A 20,533-nucleotide genomic window follows, 5' to 3' on the forward strand; every position below is an offset into this window, starting at 1 on the left:
GCCAACTGCCCAGCTCTGGAGAATGCAATCACCAATTATCCTTCCCTTCAACACCACTACTCCGAAGTCTACAATGCGAGTTCGTGACGTTAATTCCCGATCTTCCCGATTTCGACATCTGTTCCTGACTTTTGCTGTTCGGCATTGTCCTAGGAAAATCCTGATCAATCCACCTAGGCATACGAGCAAGCAACTAGTCAGCCACACCATCCCCCGCTGAGGAGGATCTCAGGCATGAAGTAATAGTGTGATGCAGCGACTTCCAAGCGACGCAGACAGCCCCGTTCGAGCTCGCAATGTACCCCAAAACATATCCGTGGGTCTTGTTGGAAGAAGGGGTCGGTTGAGCCAAGTGGCCCGTGCCCAGGGCATCAGAGATGATGACCCTGTTAGCCTCGGGGCTAGCGGTTAGAAAGGCTCATTGGGGATGGTGTTTTCAGCGGTGTCGACTCCAGCCCCGTATGTCGGAGCCCAGGCAAGTGGTTTTCCCCTCGAAAACCCACTCGTCCCGCGACCCGGGCCTGGTGGTCAGCATTGTGGATTTTCTGCGTCTCCCGTCTACCCGCCTCTTCCCTTCGTGGGACTGGGTGACCCATTTCATGCTCTATTCTGCTCGACCTTCCTTTCATTCAGTCCACCTACTGTTCCCCGACACGCACACACAAAGCAATCTACAGTTTGGCTGGGCAGACAGGGCACTATCTTTGACAATGCAGCATAAAAACTTCGAATTGCAACCTCGAGCTGCGGCTTGTTCTCCAACCGCCTAGATCATCCCTCCAAACGACTGGTAGAGGCAATAGTTGAGGGTGCCCGGGTTGGCTATGCGCCGGTATCATGCTTGTTTCTCCTGAAGAAGCCAAACTTGGAGGTTGGGTGTGCGCAGGTGTATCGTTGGTCATATTAATAATTCGGATCATTGCGGCGAGGATATACCATGGATCATTAGACAGCAGCATCGCTATCTGTGTCGCTGCTGTCGTCACCATCGTGGTCCGCCTTGTTGTGAATCAATACGTCCTTACATATGGAACCTCAAACGACGCTCTGAACGGCAAATCGACATATTTCGACTCCAAGGATCTCCAAGATCTCAAAATCGGAAGTATCTTGTCCCTAATTGCGCGACTCCTGATCACCACGGTTTGCTGGCTCCAGAGTTGCTTATTGTTGCTGTTCTATTCTCGAATTTTCGAGATCAGAACGAAATGGACCACCAGACTCATTCGAATTACCTGGTTCGCGATTCCTGTCACCTATGTCGGTGTGGTGCTGGCAACTTTTCTTGAATGCCAACCATTTCATCTGTATTGGCAGGTTAAACCCAACCCCGGAACATGCATCAAAGCATATATTCAACTGCTTCTCCAGGGCATATCAAACATTGTTCTGGATTTACTCTTGTTGGCAATTTCTTACCCGCTCCTCGCTGCGGTGCGCCAACGAAGCGTTGCTGAGCAGCTCAGAGTTGGGATATTATGCTGTTTGGGATTTTTCTGCATCGTTATAACACTGGTCCGCATTGGTTATATTTATGCCGAACAGTCGTATCAGCCAGTGCGCAGCTTCTTCGCCTCGATTCAAATAGCTGCTTCCTGCTTTGTGGCCAACGTACCGACGATCTATGGTTGTATTAGAATGATCAGGAGACGCCGATCTCACCAAATGCAGAGACGGGGAAGTCGACCGGAAGTTTGGCTGCAGCTTCAAGTCACAAATGAGAGCAATGCTTCAGCCACTGTTCCGATCGCAATGCGAGACAACAGTTCGTCAAACACCTCGGAGAAGAAATGGTCACGCTTGATTCCATGATACTTTCCTGTGGTTGACAGTTGTCAACAATTACCGGATTGAGATATTCCACGGACCGGGGGAACCCACCACGCCTTTATTATATGGACAGTTCGAAGTAACTTCCCATGCGACTCCAGGCGGAAAAGATCCGTTTCTCTGAGAATGAAATGGAAAGCGTTTATTTGGTCGATGAAATCCCCAATCACCAGTCGGTGACGGGACTCCCAAGTTTCAACAAGCAAGATGGCAACGACCTGGCAAGAGGCCTTGCAGCCCCCGGTCTCGGTCTCGCATGCTGGATGTGGCAGATTGGAAGTCGTCCATCATTTGCAAGCACTGGCACAACATTGTCTGCCGAATAGTCTGCCGTCCAGGTCCTCGGAGTGATGGTGGCATTTTGGAATCTTCCTGGAGTTGTCGAACTGAATACTCACCTGGATACCGGACCGAAAGGAACACCAACTGGTGTTCTTGAGACAGACACTTGTCGTGCCGCCGGCGAACACCTTCTCACTGGACAACTTGCGGTCGATCACAGCGCTGTCACGTTCGCAGCTGAGTCGCGGGAAAGCGAAAGGCATGAAATGAAGGTGATATAATGGAGCTTGACTGGAAGAAAATCCATGGATCTGGGACTCGAGGACTAATCGTGGTGGATAGAGACATTCACGCCCGTCATCTTCTAGAGATGAATTAGCAGCCGCAGAAGGCAGAGAGACCTGGAAGTCTTACACAGAAGCAGTGCCACCCGTCGAGCCTTTAAAGTCGCATAAGACATGGATGTGCGGAATGCGACGTGGTTGAGCGTCATGAAAAGGCCATCAGGCCTCACATCTGAACGATATAGAAGAAAGCTCAGGCGAAAAGTGATAGATATATTCTGACAGAAGTGAACCTTCATCTTCAAGTACTGCTCAGGTCGTTTTCGGGGACGCACAGTTCGGAACAGAGCGCCAAAGGTGGAATGTTTCACGTCAATAGGTATTCTGTCGATGGAGGCAGATTGTCCCAAGAATAATGTGGTATAGTGTAGTCTGAGGTATCTGCTTCAAGTCGCTGCAGGAGCAGCATGGCCCGTCCAAGCTCTATTTTTGATTCAGGACTCAGCCCGAGACTTCCTTCTGCCGCCATAAAGCAAGCACGATGTCTACGGCACGTGCTGATAAGGTGACTTATTGACCTTATCGGAACGTCGCGAAAAGGGATAATCGACTACGTGCCTGCGCCTTCAGGAGGTCGGACGCTTGATCAATACAACACACCAGAACTACCAACTCCCCTTTTGCGTTGAGTTTGCAGTTCTCATATCAACCTCGAAAACAAGCACCATGTTTACCTCGACCGCTCTGAAGTGTGTCCCTTGTTAAATTGAGTCATCCATCACAACAGGCCTGATCTTCGCCCCTCCGCCTGCGACCATGGACGGGCTTTTCACTCTGCTCAGTCTGAGCATTGTCATGGCTGTGGCTTCCTTCCTAGCAGGTATCCTGCCGCTGTCGTTGACGCTCTCACAACCACAATTACGGTTCATCTCAACAATCGGCATGGGTGTCTTAGTGGGTACGTCCCTGGTTGTCATTATCCCTGAAGGGGTGGAGACTCTCTACAGCGCTTCTGAAGTCGGACACGCGCATGCTCAGCTCAGAAGGCATGTATCTGCGCGAGGGGTAGACATTCAATGGAGTCAGGGTTTTGCCGCTCAACCGTTTCACGAGATCCGAGCACGAGAACCTGCCGATTTGAACCCCTTCGATCTCCCCGGGCCTGTCATTCCATCCGATCTAGAGGCGCCACCGCGGACTCCTACAAAGCCTGGCGTGGTTGGTGTCATGGATGTTGAGGGAAAGTCTGATAAGCAGGCCCAAACAGAGCAGGAAAATGACGAGGAGGATGAAGAAGAAGTCCACAAAGAATCTCACCATGCGTGGATTGGAGTTGCTTTGTTGGCAGGCTTCATGCTCATGTACTTGATTGACAAGGTGCCACAATACAGCCAGCCAACAAAACAAAAGGCGAGGACGCATCATATCGCATTGAACAACTTGGGCCGCAGGTTCAACTTCACTACATCTTTGGATCGCGATGATGAAGCAGACGCTTTCATTGATTCAACTGAAGGGCGCCAGGTCCACCAACGGAGCTTCGCAACCACCATAGGTCTAGTCATTCATGCTGCTGCTGATGGGATAGCACTGGGGGCGTCTTCGACAGCAACAACGTCCGGACTGAGCTTTGTTATTTTCTTTGCGATTATGATTCACAAAGCACCAGCGGCATTTGGACTGACATCCGTGCTCGTCAAGCAAGGACTCTCCAAAAGAGCAGCCAGAGGACATCTGCTCCTCTTCAGTCTGGCTGCGCCTACAGGAGCAATCTTTACATGGTTGCTTGCTCACCTTCTTGGCGGTGGTCGGAATCAGAGTGCACAAACTACCAGGTGGTGGACGGGGATGCTGTTGCTGTTTTCAGCTGGGACCTTTCTCTACGTGGCTATGCATGCAATGCAAGAGAGCTTTGGTTCTCACCACGAAGGGATGAATGGGCACGCAAACGGCTATATTGACGGGCGCGAAAGCACGCAAAGTGAGCCCAAGCCGTCTTGGAAAGATCTTGGAGCCGCCTGCTTCGGAATGATCCTGCCATTGTTTTTACAGGTTGGACATGCTCATTGACGTGGAGCGGGTTTCTGTCACTATCTGACTAGCATTCTTGCTATGGCTTCGGATCAACTTCAAGAGCAGGGCGAGCGACCAGGGCGCTATTGGGCGGAAGACCACAGACGCCTCGTCTCCCCTCGATGGAAAAGACCTCATCAACACATTGGGCTGTATAGGTCGTGTCACCGACATGCACCTCCTTGCGTCACTCCGCTGACCAAGGCTGTGGGAGACATACCACCCCCCCTTGAACCTCGGATATTTGCGACACTAGGGCTCGGACCTAAGCTGGTCCCAGGATTTCGAGCGTGGCGATTGAATCATGGTCAGTCTTTGAAGTGCGACCCAAGGAAGACATTGTCTACGCCACAAAAGCCAGGTTTCGACCCCCGTAGTTGTGTCTTAATACCTGTCAGCGTGTCATATCTGTCTGTCGTGCTCTGATCGGGCATTGTTGGTATCCAAAAACAACTGACTGGTGATTGTCAACTCATCCATGCGTTCAATATCGGAAAGGCGCCTTTCGCCCTCACCCACCCAGTCTTCTAGGATTTGATATGCAGCGTGGCGTGTGAGATTCGAGCCTAGCAGTTAAGCGTAGCCTCTGGACAGAATCTAGACTCGACGATCATTCGACGAACAGATGGAGCACGGGCAGAGGGTGGTCAGTGGCCAAAAGTCGAGGTCCGCTGGGCATCCATGGGCATGTTAGGCATGCACTTTGGAAAACGGTGCATGTTCAGGCACCACCTCCTGCACGGACCCCACCCCGAGAGGCCAATTAGTCCCGGCGGACGACAGGCTAGTCCCAGGCGTATGGGCTACATCTGCACTCCTTGTTTCCTCCCTGCGGGTTGTTCCTCCTGCCTCTTCCCCCTCGGGTCTGCTGAGTTAGTAGTTAGGTTCACCCCGTACTTGGCCAATCTGACCTGTCCAGTAACCACTGATTCCCGAATTCCCCTCCTGCCCCCGAACCGCAAAATCCCATCAACCCGTCCACACATAATACCTTTCGATATCAACCACCACCGACGAGCTTTGCTTTCTGCAAGCTCCAAGATATAGGACAGCTTTGCTGACAAACCCCCAAAAACCCAGCCTCCCACGCCTCCTCTCGATCTCGCCGCCGCCTCCCTCCCTTCTCTCGGATCTCCATATTCTCCGGCTCATTCCTCTCCTGGGCTAGGCCCTGCCTCGCATGTCATAAGCGCTTTTCTGCCAGCGATACATCTGCAGCTCGAGTCGTCCTACTCCGTTGCCCTCTACCTGACGCTGACATGGCATGATCGGGAGAAATTTATAATATAGCCTCGAACAGGAGTTCTCTCGTTGTCTATCTGAAAGCTCTTCCGCTGTTTCCTTCATCGTGTCCACTCCTCAGCCTCCCAACTTGCAGTGGTCAAAACGTGCAGGGTGTTGTTGCCGAAACGTCGCCCTCCCCCGAACCGGCCCACACTGTGTTGAAAGAGATGGACCTAGATGATGACCATCGCTCTATGTCTATGGACAGACCTCTATCGCCGAGACCTTCCAGATCTGTCACGATAGACCCGAATCAACTTGCAAACCGAGGGTACAGTGACTCCCGATCAGAGTCGCTGGACCAGGAACATGACTTCGGTTTCGCGGCACCCCACGGTCATATCCCCCAGATAGACCCCCTTCGCTCATCGAGACCTCCACGGCACAGTGTGTCGCATCCGCGTCCAAAGCGACTGTCCACCTCGAACAAGACAGGCATGCCCTTGAGCATATTACCGTCGGCTCCCGCCTCTCCTCCTACACCGGCGCCTTCGCCCACGCCTTATCAACGGGCTCCTAGTTGGACTTCTGCAGGTGAAAATGAGGATTCCTTTCTCCGGGATGCCAGGGGCCATTTTTCCAATCTAAACGTTGCAGAAAGAGAGAGATATTTGGCCGAGTTGCTCAACATGTGTGACAGCCACTTGCTTTCCTTTGTTCACAATTTTGTGTCACCCAGGCTGAAGAAAGATCCATTTGAGCATCTTCCTGACGAGCTCTGCTTAAGGGTATGTGTCAGGTCCACTGGGCAGAATCTGCATCAACTAATACCAAAAAATAGGTATTATCATATATCGACGATCCTCTTAGCCTGGCTAGGGCCTCTCAAGTCTCGCATCGATGGCATAAACTTTTGAACGACGATATGCTCTGGAAGATCATGTGCGACAAGCATGCCTGGCGAAGGACATCCTCCGTGGGTCCAAGTGAAGACCCAGACTCACCATCCCTCTCTCAAGCGAGCCAAGGCCCGTACACATTCAACAATCGGTCTCCCAAACGGAACATCGATGGCTCTGTGGTTGGCCCTTCAAGCAGTGCACCGAACCTAACGTTGCCCAAGCAAGATGCTCTGTCGACCAGCCCACGGGCGAGGAAGCGAGCGTCACAGTCCCATTATTCTCATTTCCGTCACAAATACATGATTGAGGCTGCTTGGAGGAAAGGTGGTGAAAGCATTATCAAGCACATCACCCCGGATCAAGGAGTGGTCACCAGTCTGCATCTGACGGACAAATATATCGTGGTGGCCATGGATAATGCCAAGATTCATGTTTTCAATACAGTGGGCGAACATCAAAAGACACTAAAAGGCCATGTCATGGGTGTCTGGGCGATGGTCCCGTGGGACGATATTTTAGTATCTGGGGGCTGCGACCGTGATGTGAGGGTATGGGATATGAAGACAGGCAGAAGCATTCACGTCTTAAGAGGCCACACTTCGACAGTCAGGTGTCTGAAAATGTCTGACGCGAACACGGCCATTTCCGGATCTCGAGACACGACGCTGCGGATCTGGGACTTACAGTCTGGGGTCTGCAAGAATGTGCTGGTCGGGCACCAAGCCAGCGTCCGGTGCTTGGCCATTCATGGGGACCTTGTCATCTCTGGATCATACGATACCACGGCCCGAGTTTGGAGCATATCTGAAGGCCGCTGTCTTCGGACGCTCACTGGGCACTTCAGTCAAATTTACGCCATTGCTTTTGACGGAAACCGCTGCGCCACTGGCTCGCTTGATACAAGCGTCAGGATTTGGGATCCGAAGACCGGTCTATGTACCGCCATCTTGCAGGGTCACACATCACTGGTTGGCCAACTGCAGCTTCGCGGTGATACTCTTGTTACTGGTAAGTTTATCAACTCCGAACCTGTTAGATTACGGATTACTAAATTGATATATCATCCAGGTGGCTCTGACGGTTCCGTCCGTGTTTGGTCGTTAAAAACTAACTCGCCTATTCATCGTCTGGCTGCACACGATAATAGTGTTACGAGTTTGCAGTTTGATGACAACCGAATTTTGAGCGGTGGTAGCGACGGACGCGTGAAAGTCTGGAGTGTTGAGACTGGTCAACTTGTCCGTGAGCTCAGTCAACCTGCCGAAGCTGTGTGGAGAGTGGCCTTTGAGGAAGAAAAGGCCGTCATCATGGCGAGCCGGTCAAACCGGACGGTCATGGAGGTACGCATTGCGACCGCCTGCTGGTCATCCATATTGCTAATCTTCTTTGCAGGTGTGGTCATTTTCACCACCAGACGACCCAATAGATCGACGGTCCGAAAGCCCTCTCAGCATGCCTGAAAACGTGCCGCCGGCCGATGAGGAAGAAGAAGCAACTCAATTCCACCAAGAACTCGGTGACGGTGACGCGACCATGAGCGACATATAGGGATCCGTCGCTAGAGGGAGATGTCATGCCACGTTGACCGCATCAAGGCGTCCAGAACAGACGACGAGACGAATGGTGCCGGAGAACAGAAGATGATGTCACTGACGGAAAGCCAAGCCCAGCTGATACCCTGTGCACGAAGAGGGACAAAAACGAGGGGGGAGGTCCAACAGCAATATTGTGCTGTGGGCTCCGTCTCACACTGGATGTCAGAAACAAGAAGGACTGGATGGGGAAGGAGGGTTCTTTAATGAAGAACCGGTGCCGATGGCGAGTTGTGAACGTTGGAGTTTGGAAGCCCGATATTTGCCTATCGATACGGCAGCAGGGAGATTCTCCTGAACGGTCTTTTTCTTCCAGAGCATAGCGATTGGTGCAGGGAAGCTTGAGTTATGGCCGGCATGAAATCTATCTTTATGGATATTACTCATATTGATGTTGAACGAGAAGTGCATTGGTACGCTGGGATGCCTAAAAAGGAAGAAAGGCTTTTTCCCCAGAGGCAGGGTCTCGAACGCCCGCATCGCATTGAACGGCAAAGTTGAAATGACATTACTCTATTCTTATTATTTACATATGCTCTGAGAAGATTCATCGATTATTGATACATCATGTCCCTGCTTGCTTCCCCCATGCCTCCTTTGCTTTCGTCGACCGTCCACAAATCGTTACTCCTCCTCGTCCCCCCTCTTCAAGGTTACCGTAACCATCCTCCGACGGACGAACAGATAGGTGCCACATGGCTCTCAGAGGTAGGGACAGGAATAGGAACAACGAAGAGTGGGTTGGGAGAGGGAAAAGCGGGTGAGTGGATAGATGGATGATCGAGGCGGACCGATCCTGTCCAGTCCAGTCCGGTCCAGTCAGCCAGTCAGTTACATATGTAGCTCGCGCGTCTCGTGCGAGAATGATTTGAGGATCATCATGGCATATGAGTTTATATTATCAACGTCTAGAATTGCTTGTTCTCCCAGGACATGTGGTTGCTTCAACACGGGCCTATACATTCATACATACACATATACGGAGGTATGCATGCGTGTATTTACGTAGTATGGCTTGTCCTATCACAGACCAACGTGATTATCCGGATCTATCTCTGTGTTCCATAGGCAGTTGTAGCTAGCCAACCGGTCTCCTCTGAAAATAGAAGGTCTGATGAAATCCTGGAAACGCCTCTGGTCCGCAAAGATATCCCCAATCCCTGCTTCTAATCCAAACACAGAAATAAGACCCTCTCCAAAGTTGCACAGCAGATCTAACGTGAACTTGCTTTTCCCCTCAGGGCCCACGAAAAGAGACAGGGAACAGACATGGATGTCGTGGTCTGCATGTGCCAAATTGGCTGCGTGCTCTGCTGAGTCTTTGCTATGCCGTAATATCCCTTGTCAAAGCGCCATATTCTCCCATGCTCGGCCACAAACGCAGAAAGTATATCTGTAAAGACGTGAGAAGTGAGATCCGGGACAACCTCGCCGAGAGAGAGTCGGAACTGTGCTCTAGGAGGATCGTCCGGGTCCAGTTTCGTAGGGATGTCGTCTTATTCAATTTCTTGGAGAAGGGTCTTGCGATTGATTCCTGTGCGTTATATAGAGAGGAATTTTGAGAAAGGCTTCTCAAGAAGGTAGAAAGTGTGCTCGAGGCAAGAAACCTCTTCAGATGGTCATTATGTCGTTTCGTCGAAGGATGGTTAGGTCGTCTTTGGTTGGGAAAGGCCTCTCGGGGGAGTTGGCGCTTACAATGGCGGAACCGAATGAACTAAGGCCGTCCTCGTCTGGCGGATTTTGGATAGGCGGTGTCGTCTTCGAAAAGATGCCGTGTTTGATGGTCTAGTGGCCGCCAGTGGTTGGGAGACCGAGCCAGACCTTGAAGGAATCGTAGCTGTATAGCAGTCAGTCAACATGTCCTATGTGCTCCTAATCCTCCAAAGGTTCGGAGTAGGACGATTTTGGAAATTGGGGGAAACGTACATAAGCCATTGGAATCCAGTCAGTGTTCCAATCATGACGATTCTGACCGGTAGACCATTCCACAGACCCGTAAATCCAATATTGCCGTAAATTCGGCTCATGGCTTTTCCAGCAGATTCACCGGCTAGAATGAGTGAGCACGTATTCACTGAGAAGACGGAGAGCTGGTGGGACATACCTTGACGATCCGAGTTCAACTTGCTGACCATGACATCGGCAGGATGACTGACAATGGCGCAGGCAATACCGGCAATATAACCGGCCAAGAAACTCACACCTGTCTGTTGTAGACTGTTGTAGCTCTCCTTGGGCTTGCCGAGTTGTTTATAGATGACCTTGACGGTCTCTTCAAAGGTTGCGAACTTGCACATCGTGTACGGAATTTGACGGCCCCAAAGCGGGTAGAGACCCTTGTACAGCCCGGCAATGCCCTCCTTGTCGACGATTTTGGTCCATCCCTCCCGCAAGTTGTTCGCGTACGGAGGCAGTGTCGTCTGCATGCGGACTTTGATGGCTTCCCATGGGCACAAGAGCATGTCTGCGATGAATTCTGCCGTGGCGCTCGCACCCAGGTAAACTAGCGTGCGGTTGCTGTTGGGAAACATGTTGTCGCCGTACAGGTGCTTGAAGATTTCGTAAAAGCCATATTTCCCGAGACCCTGGAAGGAGTAGCCGACGAACGTCGGTGTCCAGCCGAAGAACACCCCACGAACACCTTCTTTTGCGTAGATGGAACTCCATCCTTGTATGTTGGACTTATAGATCTTCGGGTCGACTTGACGTCGGGTTTTGACTAAATCGAGAGGTGTGACGAGAGTATGTGTAGGTCCGCATGCTACAACACCGCCCAGCATGCATGCAGCGAAGTATTTGGTCTGGGAAGGGAGATGTTAGTTTCTTGCCATTCCAACGCAAGCACAGGCAGCATAGGTACGGAATGTGCAGATATGTCAGACATCAGAATCTGAGACTGCGCATCACAGCATTTGCGCTCACTGAGGTTTGTGCTTCGATCGGTCTCTACCGGAAAAGGATCATTCCAACGAGAATACGTACCGAGTACGGCTCGATCTTCCCCAGCGGATAGCTTTTGAGCACCTCGGCCGAAGGTGGCTTGAGAGTCGTTTTCGTCGCCATTGCGGTCAATTGAACTGGTGTTTGGTGGATGGGAAAAGGGAGAGTGTAAAGGCCAGAGTCGGGAGAGACTAAACAACGGTCTTTCTCAAGCAACCACTGCTCTTGCTACAGTGGAGCTCCAGGTTCTACCACGGAGTATGTGCGGGTTCGACACGAAATCAGAGAGTCTAACAAGAGAAATATGGAGGATGAGGGGAGATTCAAGATCTGTCAAGGGACTAGTTTTCCGCGAGTTGCACAGAAAGGAATAGAGCTGCCAGCAAGAAAAGAAGAGCTCGGGAGAAGTCAGGAAGGTCAGAAGTAAATAAGGGAAGCAAGCTCTCCCAATATGGCTCAAGGTAGCCGCCCCTGCCGCAGTAGCCGTAAGAGCTGCCCTCGCTGCGCAGATCCGGGAGGTCGAAGATTGCGAGATCCAGGATGTGGCATTGATGCGAATGGGCGAGTCGGTGCATGTGAAGGAGCGGCACCCACAGGCGGCCTACATCATCACCGATGAGACTATTCCTAATCAGGTTGGGCACGGCCGGGAGTTCCGGACGTGGACCACTGACATCATGCCCGCCAAAAGCTTGATTGTGGCTAGCGGGTGCTTATTCATCCGGTGCCATCATCTCACTCAGCCAACCAGCAGCCGGGACAATGTGCCTCTTTGAGGATAGAAACGGACACACGACCATACCTTTTGCCTGGTCTGTAGCGATGTGTACACATATAAATAAACTAAGTTCCAGGGATCCTTTGCCCAGATCCACGTCTACGGGGGCATTCCCAGTCCCAGGTGATGTGTCGGCCCCAGAACGCCCTGATTGCTATCTGGCGGAAAGAGTTGATCCCATTCGGCCTGTAAGGAAGATGTCCATGTCAGTGCGGCACTACAGGTATCAGGACGGAGGCACTCACCCAGTCAATATCGAGCATGACAGAATCATTACGGTTGTTGTTCTGGAATTGTGGGATGTTGATCTGATCACTTGGAAACCCCGAGTTGATCCCAAAGGGACTGCCACCTCCGGATGAGGGCTGCCTGGGTACAACTCCAGGAAGTGAATGAACGGCTGCAGGAGGCGGCGACGTATGCGGATTCGGCCCCAAGACTGTTCGCCAGCTGACTTGATCCGTCGTGATCAGTGGCGGCCAAGAGTCATTTGTGCCTGAGTCGCTGGGGCTGTTAAAGTCAATCTGCTGCCCAGGCGAAGTCTGATTTGCATCCGTCCGGGGTGGTGTTTGCTGCGGCAGCTGTTGTGACCTTGATTGTGATTGCGACAGCAGCGGCGATTGTTGTCTTGCAGAATGTGGCGGAAACTGCGGAGACGTGAACTGCGTGAGATGGCCAGCCTCGGCCGGTGGCAGGTATTTCGCGGAAACATACATCGTGGTCGGGGTATCAAAACTCCAGGGCTGGTCGGCCGAAAACCTTGGCTCTCCTCTGCCTGTATTCGGTGGTGATGTGGACGCGATAGCCGACGGGCGCAACGAGTCCGTCGTGTCGGTTTGAGCTTGGTCTTTCGCTGACGGTTCAGAGCTCTGAGGGCGTTTGTCCAGGCCCTGCTTCATGCTGACGGGAATCCGAATCCTGCGCAGGTCTCGGTATACGGCCGTCCGATCCCGCACCGCTGCAATAATTGTCCTGGCTCGTTGAGTCCGTGATAGAGAGAGATCCGGCTCAAATACAAAGTCGATCACATTCCATATTCGTTCAGCATCTCGAAGTGTCGGCTGTGCATAGATGACTGATAGCAGCAAAAAGGCGATGTGCCATTGCTGGTAAGCACCGTTATACCATTTCCATCTCCTCAGCTCCGGGATTCGTTCCATGGCGACTGCATTCTCCATGGCGAGCAGGCCGCTTTGGATGGTGAGATCTGCAAGCCTCTCAGGCACTTTGTTGCTTGCATTGTTCAAGTACCGATGCAAAATCATGACATACATCCGCTGAACCATAAGGTTCATCAGCAGTTGTGCATATTTTTGGATGGGCACTTCAATATTCAAGATGGGATTGTACTTGGCCGCCATGGCTTTTCGGAACGATTCCACTTTGCTCAGGACATGGGTCAAGGACGCCCGTTTCTTTTCGATGCGAATGCGATCGTACCATATAACTCGCTGCATTTCCGTGCATTCAAAATGTATCCGAGACATGGTCATGTCTGTCCACTTGTCCTTCGCTTCCTGAGGCTTCGCCACGAGGAGATCGGCATCGTTGATGTTGAGTGGGAATTTCGTGTCATAGTCTTCGCGCTTAATGCCTGGTCGCGGGCCTTGAGATTCACACGTGCGAAAATCCAGGAAGCAAAGTTGAAACCATACGATGCGGCGAACGTGACACTCCACAGGCGATAGGCCATAGACCACCTCCGGATCCCGATGGAGACCCATGCATTCCGCAAGGCGGACCGCCATGCCGACTATCACCGAGTGCGCTCGGGAGAGCTGGTCCCGACACATGGGGATGAGATAGATCACGAGAGCCTGTAACGTTTCAATCTTGGTCGCCCTCAGGACTTGTGCTTTACTTAGGGCCACCTCGGTGCCAGTCTGGAAATTCCCAAGTATGGTGGCTTTGGGCCGAGCGAAAATAGCTGTGACATCTGACTCTGGCATGCTTGCCACAGCGGAGAATAGGATCGAGAGGACAATGGATTGTTGCCATGGAGGAGGTTCGAGACCAGCAAGTACCGCGGTCCAGAAATTGTCATAATGCAGCTGGAAGCTGGGCCAGTGGACAACACGAGCAATGAAATGCACGTTCTCAAAATAGTTGCGCACCAAGATGTCGGCCGCAGTCTTTGCCGGCAAGAAATTGATGAGGGACCTCTTATTCCCGACCTCCGCAAACATGAACCCCGATCCCGGGGCGATGTACGAAGGTCCGGGGGCCAGGAAGTCACTATCATGATCAGGGAGTTGAGGCATTGCTGAGAGCTTCTCGTCGAGGGTGCGACGATCGTTGGAGGGTTCTGAGAGGGTGATGTCCATCTGAAGCGCATGTCAATCTCGCGGGAAATTTGCACATCGCTGCTGTACCTACCTCTTCATGGAGTCTGGGTCGGAAGAAGCCACCGAGTCGCTCCGTTAACCTTTGTGCTGGTCAGCCTATTTGATACCTCGACGCTTAGGTTACAAAGAGAACTTTACCGCATTTTGCCAATCCGAATACCCAGGTCTAGGACATCGTCATTGGCATCGTCCTCGTAAGCAGCATCAATGACTGCGAACGGTGTCGGTTCAAGCCCTTTTTCATCTTCGGGGACTGTCGCTTCGTTGTCAGAGCTGCTGTCCTCACCTCCGGGAAGGTCGGCTGAAGTTCTCCGTTGGGACTTTTGCGACGAGGCTGTGGCAGCCCTTCCTTCCTTGCGTGCGACGTCCTGCTCAAGCACTCGTTCCAGAGACCCCATCTTTTCCTTGATCTCGTTGAGACGTTGCTGTGACACCGAATCCAGAGCCGGCGCAAGGAAGAGACAGTCGCGGGAAAACTTGCTGCAATTAGTACAGGGATGCAGCTTATCACATTTGAGCTTTCTCCGGCGACATTCCAGACACGACGTGATCATCCGATTTCGCCGGCGCACTCGATTTTGACTGGCGGATTTCTGCTTCTCGTCGGCGGTGGCGCGACCGTCGGACGGAATTGGGCTATCCATGTCGTCCAGCGCTATAGTCGACAGTATGAACAAAAATGGGAGGATCTGTCGCAAAGTAATATAAACCACCCTGGTGACTCCGAACCTCGATATTTGCCGGGGTATCGGGCGGGGTAAGTCGGGAGGATAGCTCAATTCAGAGCAAGATCGACCTCGCGCCCGTTTCCCACTAAGGCACTGGCACTCGAATAATTTGCGACGTCGATGGCAGAACATGCACTGAGGAAGCCAGCGGAAGGCCAAGGGGAATTCGAGACAAATTTCAACGGCAGAGAGGTGAGACGTCGTCGGGAGAAGTCGACGTTAGTGGCGATTGGCTGAGTGGCACGTGCATCCGTCGCCGGCAACGCACACACACCGTAAAACACCACTTGTTACAGGCGCCCAGCGCGGTTGCCGCATCATCATGATCGCTGTTAAATCACCCACTGAACTAACCCTCGCTTCACTCCAGCATCAAGCGTCGTATAAGCGGCCATGCTGACTCGCCACTATCTCAGCCATTCAATGCTGGACTCTGGTGGGATGCTGTGGGCACCGAAAGACCGCTCGGGGTATAGGGAAGGCTGACTCAGCGACTTTGATGGGTCGGACACCAGACGGCAAGACTCACCATGCCGGTTAAAGCTTTGCCGAGAAACATCAGGGCTCCAGGAGGATTGAAAAATGCGTTGATGAGCACATTGGACTCGGCTGAATGCTGGGGTGTGCAAGTCTGGGGAATCATGGCGAGGCCAGGTCGGTGGTCTAGAATGGTGCGTGTGGCGGTGGTGCTGTTATCAGTGCTACATCCGAATCGATCCACGACGTCTCGAATCCCACTTCGAACTCTCCCAGAATCGTCCGTCTTATTAACATTCCTCGCTTAGCCTCAAGAATACCCTCAGTCTTTCCGAGGACATGCTACGCTGTAAGCAGGGCCAATGGACACCATTCCACCTGGATTCGATGCCACACGTATGTTTGCACGTGTACGAGCTACGGAGTCCTCATACGAGGCTTTAGGTAAGCTTGGGCGTAGCTGAGAAAACGAAAAGTCTCGACATCCGTGTTCGTCTTGCCACTCTGAGAAAGGTGGTATTTTCGCACCAAGGATCTAGTTCATGACACAGCTCTTGGGACGACAAACATAGCGTAACGTCAATGGCACCGGAAATCACGCAGTTCTGTCTCATACCTGGACAAGACCTCAAGCAATCTGGCTCCTTGGCTGCCCGGTGTCTCCAAAAGATTTCGACAAAGTGAACTAACAGATTGCGTTTATTTGTGGCTGCTGGCTAATTACACACATTTCTTAGACAGTGACACCGTTGTCCTAATCTTGTGTAGGTGTCTTAGCATAAAACCCCAAGGTTGCTCGTCGCGATTGTCGCTAGGATTGGTCGCAATCAAGTCTACGCCACTAGAGTATTCGAGTGAGCCATAGAGTTGCGCACAGTTGGCTGAGCGTCTGACAGACTGCGAGGACATCCAACATGACCAAGACCAGGTCAAGAGCGAGGATTATGCGGCTGTGGCTGGACATCGAGTCATCCTCCCTGTTGTCAAGGCGTCAGGCTAAGATTCTTACTATTCCATAGCCCAGGAAAGACGAGAAGAGTGCTCAGCCCACGTCAACTCCACCTCTCACTCTCACTCCACGAGTGTCTGTCGAGAATCTGTTGCTGTGTTGAAATCATTCGGGTCACCAGAGGACGAAAGAGAAGAACAGAAACCGGCATTGGAGGATTTGTTTCCTAACCTTGTCAAATTCTTGACGACCGACTCCCTATGTATAGCAGACATACACGCGGCAGGGGTGAGTATTGTGCGCAGCAGACTCCCCAGGTGTATACTACCTGCTTCGGCACCGGTTCCGGAAGCGCCCCTAAACGAGAACGCTTGTGAAAGCAGGGCACCTAGCTTTACTGGCTTCTCCGAGAGCCTTGGATGCTTGAGAGATAACCCTGGCGACACTCTACCTGTCGAGGCCATGGAGCCGATCTTAAGAGTTGTGCCCCTTCGGAGAAAAAGAGACGCCTTCCACGTCAGCCTGCGCCATTCTGGATAGACAATGGGTACTATATTCGTACCAATCGGGCAAGGGCTACCCACCTTGACGTCTTGGCCCTCACAACACATCTGCGGCTTCTGACTCTAGTGACCGTGATCATGATTGCCGAAGATTGGACCCTTCGCTTCCTTCAGTCGATCGCAATTGCGACAGTTCGCCATAATCACGCGGTGCTGTGAGACAAACCCCTTAGTGGCCTGGATAGCCGAGATCTGGGGAAATTGGTTGAGCTATATTTGGCCAATCACGGAACGAATATTGCAGCAAGGTTTAGCTTCAGGATGGTTCATCTGATGGTTGCCGGCCTTGGTTCAACGCCACTTCAAGTCTTTCTTCGGCCTGTCAACAAACACCTGCTTCTCTTTCAGAGAAGACGACGCTTAACGATTGTTACCCCAGTGACGAAAGCAATCCAGAGACCTCCTTCAGGGTTCGATATCCGCTCTCCACATCGCAAGCTTCGTTCGAGCACGAGGAGGACGGGGCCCAAGCCACAAGCAACGCTAGTTGCTCATTCTGGGTTTTTGGTCGTTCAAACAAGACTCTGTGTACGCATCCAGCCTCGAGTCTTTGTCGAAAACTTGTATTGCTAGCAGCTCCAAACCGGAATGTCTCATCCGCTCGAAAGGCCAAACTGAGGTCTGTCAATCTATGCGAAAGAAATACTTGAAAGATGGACACTCCTGCCTGGCTCGTCGATCCCTCGTGCTCAGCCGCTTCATCATCTCTCTCTGCTTCAGAAAAGCTCCGGTATTGTTATCAACGTCGTTACGAGTATGGAACTCTGGAGATGCTGGGGATGATTTCTGCTTACCGCTCAACTATGCCCCGAACTAATTAGCCGACCCACGATAAAATGAAGAATCCAGGCCTCACGTACGTACAACCGCAGCTTCATTTACTTTGATCGGTAGGTTGTTTTGGAATTAGAGTTCGAGGGCAAGACCCTCGTGAATATCTAGGCTATGCTGTCTCCACTAGGTAGGTCTGTTGCCGGTCTAGGTTCCTGCGGTACGAAGCGTGCTGGCAGACATCGTCGTCATTGCTTGTTTACGGGGTTATCAGATGCTCATCTCTCATTGTATATGGTCGATGCCGCCTCTGCTGTGTGGGCATAATCTACTCCTCTGTCCGTTTGAATCAACGTCTACATCCCCACTTACCTCATCGCTTCCCTCTTACTATGAAATCTTTGGATTTGTCTCCGTCCCTATGGCCACTCGCGTTGCTACCGAGTCTCACGCATGCCTACTGGCGCATGGCGTGCAGCGTTTCTCAGACTGTTCGGGTGGACCTCATCCTTAATCCAGACGACGTGTCTGGACATGTGCACAAGTTCGCCGGCGGCAGCAGTTAGTGCAAAGAGCATCAGCGTCCGACCATCGTGCTAATTACTCAGATGTCAACCAATATTCCGACTTCGATTCACTACAAACCTCCAATTGTTCGACGTGCGAAGTTCAGCAGGACAAATCGGCCTACTGGACCCCACAACTGTACTTTGCTCACGCAAACGGCTCATTCGAAGAAGTTCCAAACTATGGGATGACAGTGTATTACGTCGGTATGTACAGGCCCTCTGTGCCTCATATAATTTCTGACTGTTTGATGAGGCCGCGGGGGTAATGCATCTAATACGGTACCGTTTCCTCCTGGATTCAAGATGATCACAGGCGACACTCGACAGAGATCTTACGACAATACAACCTTGACATACCTGGATACCAGACCGGTGGCCGATAGGTATGCCTTCTTTCCATGATCTCAAAGATTCTGCTGCTAACCTTTTGATAGGGTAAGTTTCCGCTGCATAAATGAGGCTAACGATATTCCAGAAGAACACTACATGTTTCGTACCGACTGTGTCAATGGTATGCGAGCTCAGGTTAACTTCCAGTCCTGCTGGGACGGAGCCAATCTTTATCTCCCCAACAACGCCCACGTCGACTACTTGTCGGGCATCGACTACGGCGTCTGCCCTCCTACTCACCCGGTTCCGATTCCTGGCCTCTTCTTCGAGTGAGCAGTTTCCTTATGCTGGTACGGCTCCAAGCTTACCTCTACTAGAGTTCTTTACCTGACAAACTTGGTTGACCAATCGGGTGGTGGCCAGTTTGTCTTCTCCAACGGTGATGCCACAGGCTACGGGTTTCATGGCGATTTCCTGAACGGTTGGGATATGGACATACAGAATGCCGCGGTTGCAGACTGTCTCTACACAGACAACGGCGGGCTGGTGAGCGCGTGCTCCCACCTCGCCCCAAGCGACGATACCAATTTTCCACGCGACTGCCTTGAGCAGCCATCAGTATTTAATGAACCTGTGCACGGCTTGATTTCTGCCTTGCCTGGTTGCAATCCTATCACGTCTGGTCCCGACCTAGCTGAACAAGTCGTCTGTCCCCTTGGCTCCCACACCCCCGACTCCTTGGACCAAATACAAACCTCAATCGCCACCTCTATGTCGACTACTTCTTCTTCGGCAACAGCCTCCGGAACTGATCCGGGCGTTCCAGGCACGACGGATACATTCAGCATCCCAAGCCCAACTCCAATCAATGCAGTGGCTTCAAGTGGTTCCTCTTCCTCTACAGGGCTGTCATCCTCTGACCCGCCGCCGATGCCACCTACCGCCACATCCTTCGACCAACTGAGTACTTCAACCATGGAATCAGAAAACGGCCTAGTGACTACCACCGTCACCGAGTGGGTTACCATTACAGTGACAGGGCCTAACGATATTCCGTCAAATTTTGTCGCTGTCAGCAGTACCTCGGATTTCGCATTCGCACCGGCGGCTACAGACTCAATCCTAGCGGCAGTGGTATCTGCTGGGTCAACCATATATACCTATTCATGCCCTGACCAATATTCAAGACCGACTGCACGGTGGAGGACCACCCTCACCTTATATGCGACAGTGGCCCCGACGAATACACCTTCGGCATTCTCGCAGTTCGCATCCTCTCCAGGAGCCACTTCTGTGACAACGAGCACTCCTGATCCCACCAATACATCAGCATTTTCGCAATTCATATCTTCCTCAGACACCACTTTCACGGTAGTGGGAACTACTGCTCCAATGAACACAAGTGAGAGTAGGAGCATCACTATCTCGACATCTGTGGCCCTAGCCTACGGATTTCCTTGTTCTCTTTATTCAGGTTTTACGATCGATGGGTGTCCGCTTCCCGCCGCTACCGCATCAGCCACGGATACCACCACAGCGAACGTTCCGAGCGCATCTGTCACGACGATACCCTCGGTTACCGATAGCACGACTATGGCGCCTACCACATCTGCACCAGCTACAACACCTTTCAGGATTCGAGGACGTGAGGTATTCTTGACTGAGAAATAGGGCGGACGCGGGGGTCAGGGAAGTATTGAATTGACATTATGGCACTAATTAATGACAGAGAACGAGTTTACTGATATACAGGGACGAATCTAATACCAGCACAGATGGGCCAGGAGGATTATGGTGCTGCGACGAAATAAAGAGATACCCAGGGGGGCACAGGACCATTGACCTTGGACAGGTACACTGGCGGTCGGAGTACTACTGAGGCTTTAGAGAGATGGA

General features: G+C 51.9%; 5 protein-coding genes across 5 annotated transcripts; 3 read left to right on the plus strand and 2 right to left on the minus strand.

Moving 5' to 3' along the window:
* Positions 1–3,212: 3,212 nt before the first annotated feature.
* Positions 3,213–4,466, plus strand: AYL99_01190 (hypothetical protein; the record flags this gene model as incomplete). The annotated part of the gene is made up of 1 exon (XM_018832706.1): positions 3,213–4,466. One exon carries the CDS (start codon positions 3,213–3,215, stop codon positions 4,464–4,466), a length of 1,254 nt encoding a protein of 417 aa, XP_018698585.1.
* A 2,152-nt stretch (positions 4,467–6,618) lies between these two features.
* AYL99_01191 (hypothetical protein) lies at positions 6,619–8,143 on the plus strand (the record flags this gene model as incomplete). Its single annotated transcript, XM_018832707.1, has 3 exons — positions 6,619–7,603; positions 7,664–7,935; positions 7,988–8,143. The coding sequence occupies 3 exons, from the start codon at positions 6,619–6,621 to the stop codon at positions 8,141–8,143; spliced, it is 1,413 nt and encodes a 470-aa protein (XP_018698586.1).
* Positions 8,144–9,972: 1,829 nt separating this feature from the next.
* Positions 9,973–11,250, minus strand: AYL99_01192 (hypothetical protein; the record flags this gene model as incomplete). Its single annotated transcript, XM_018832708.1, has 4 exons — positions 9,973–10,024; positions 10,114–10,237; positions 10,292–10,988; positions 11,170–11,250. 4 exons carry the CDS (start codon positions 11,248–11,250, stop codon positions 9,973–9,975), a joined length of 954 nt encoding a protein of 317 aa, XP_018698587.1.
* A 754-nt stretch (positions 11,251–12,004) lies between these two features.
* AYL99_01193 (hypothetical protein) lies at positions 12,005–14,894 on the minus strand (the record flags this gene model as incomplete). The annotated part of the gene is made up of 4 exons (XM_018832709.1): positions 12,005–12,091; positions 12,151–14,229; positions 14,282–14,330; positions 14,389–14,894. The coding sequence occupies 4 exons, from the start codon at positions 14,892–14,894 to the stop codon at positions 12,005–12,007; spliced, it is 2,721 nt and encodes a 906-aa protein (XP_018698588.1).
* Positions 14,895–18,130: 3,236 nt separating this feature from the next.
* AYL99_01194 (hypothetical protein) lies at positions 18,131–19,950 on the plus strand (the record flags this gene model as incomplete). Its single annotated transcript, XM_018832710.1, has 6 exons — positions 18,131–18,299; positions 18,347–18,511; positions 18,561–18,690; positions 18,742–18,966; positions 19,015–19,771; positions 19,825–19,950. 6 exons carry the CDS (start codon positions 18,131–18,133, stop codon positions 19,948–19,950), a joined length of 1,572 nt encoding a protein of 523 aa, XP_018698589.1.
* Between the last annotated feature and the right edge of the window lie 583 nt (positions 19,951–20,533).

The sequence above is a fragment of the Fonsecaea erecta genome (genome assembly GCF_001651985.1).
Source record: "Fonsecaea erecta strain CBS 125763 chromosome Unknown Scaff1, whole genome shotgun sequence".
Lineage (NCBI taxonomy): Eukaryota > Fungi > Ascomycota > Eurotiomycetes > Chaetothyriales > Herpotrichiellaceae > Fonsecaea > Fonsecaea erecta.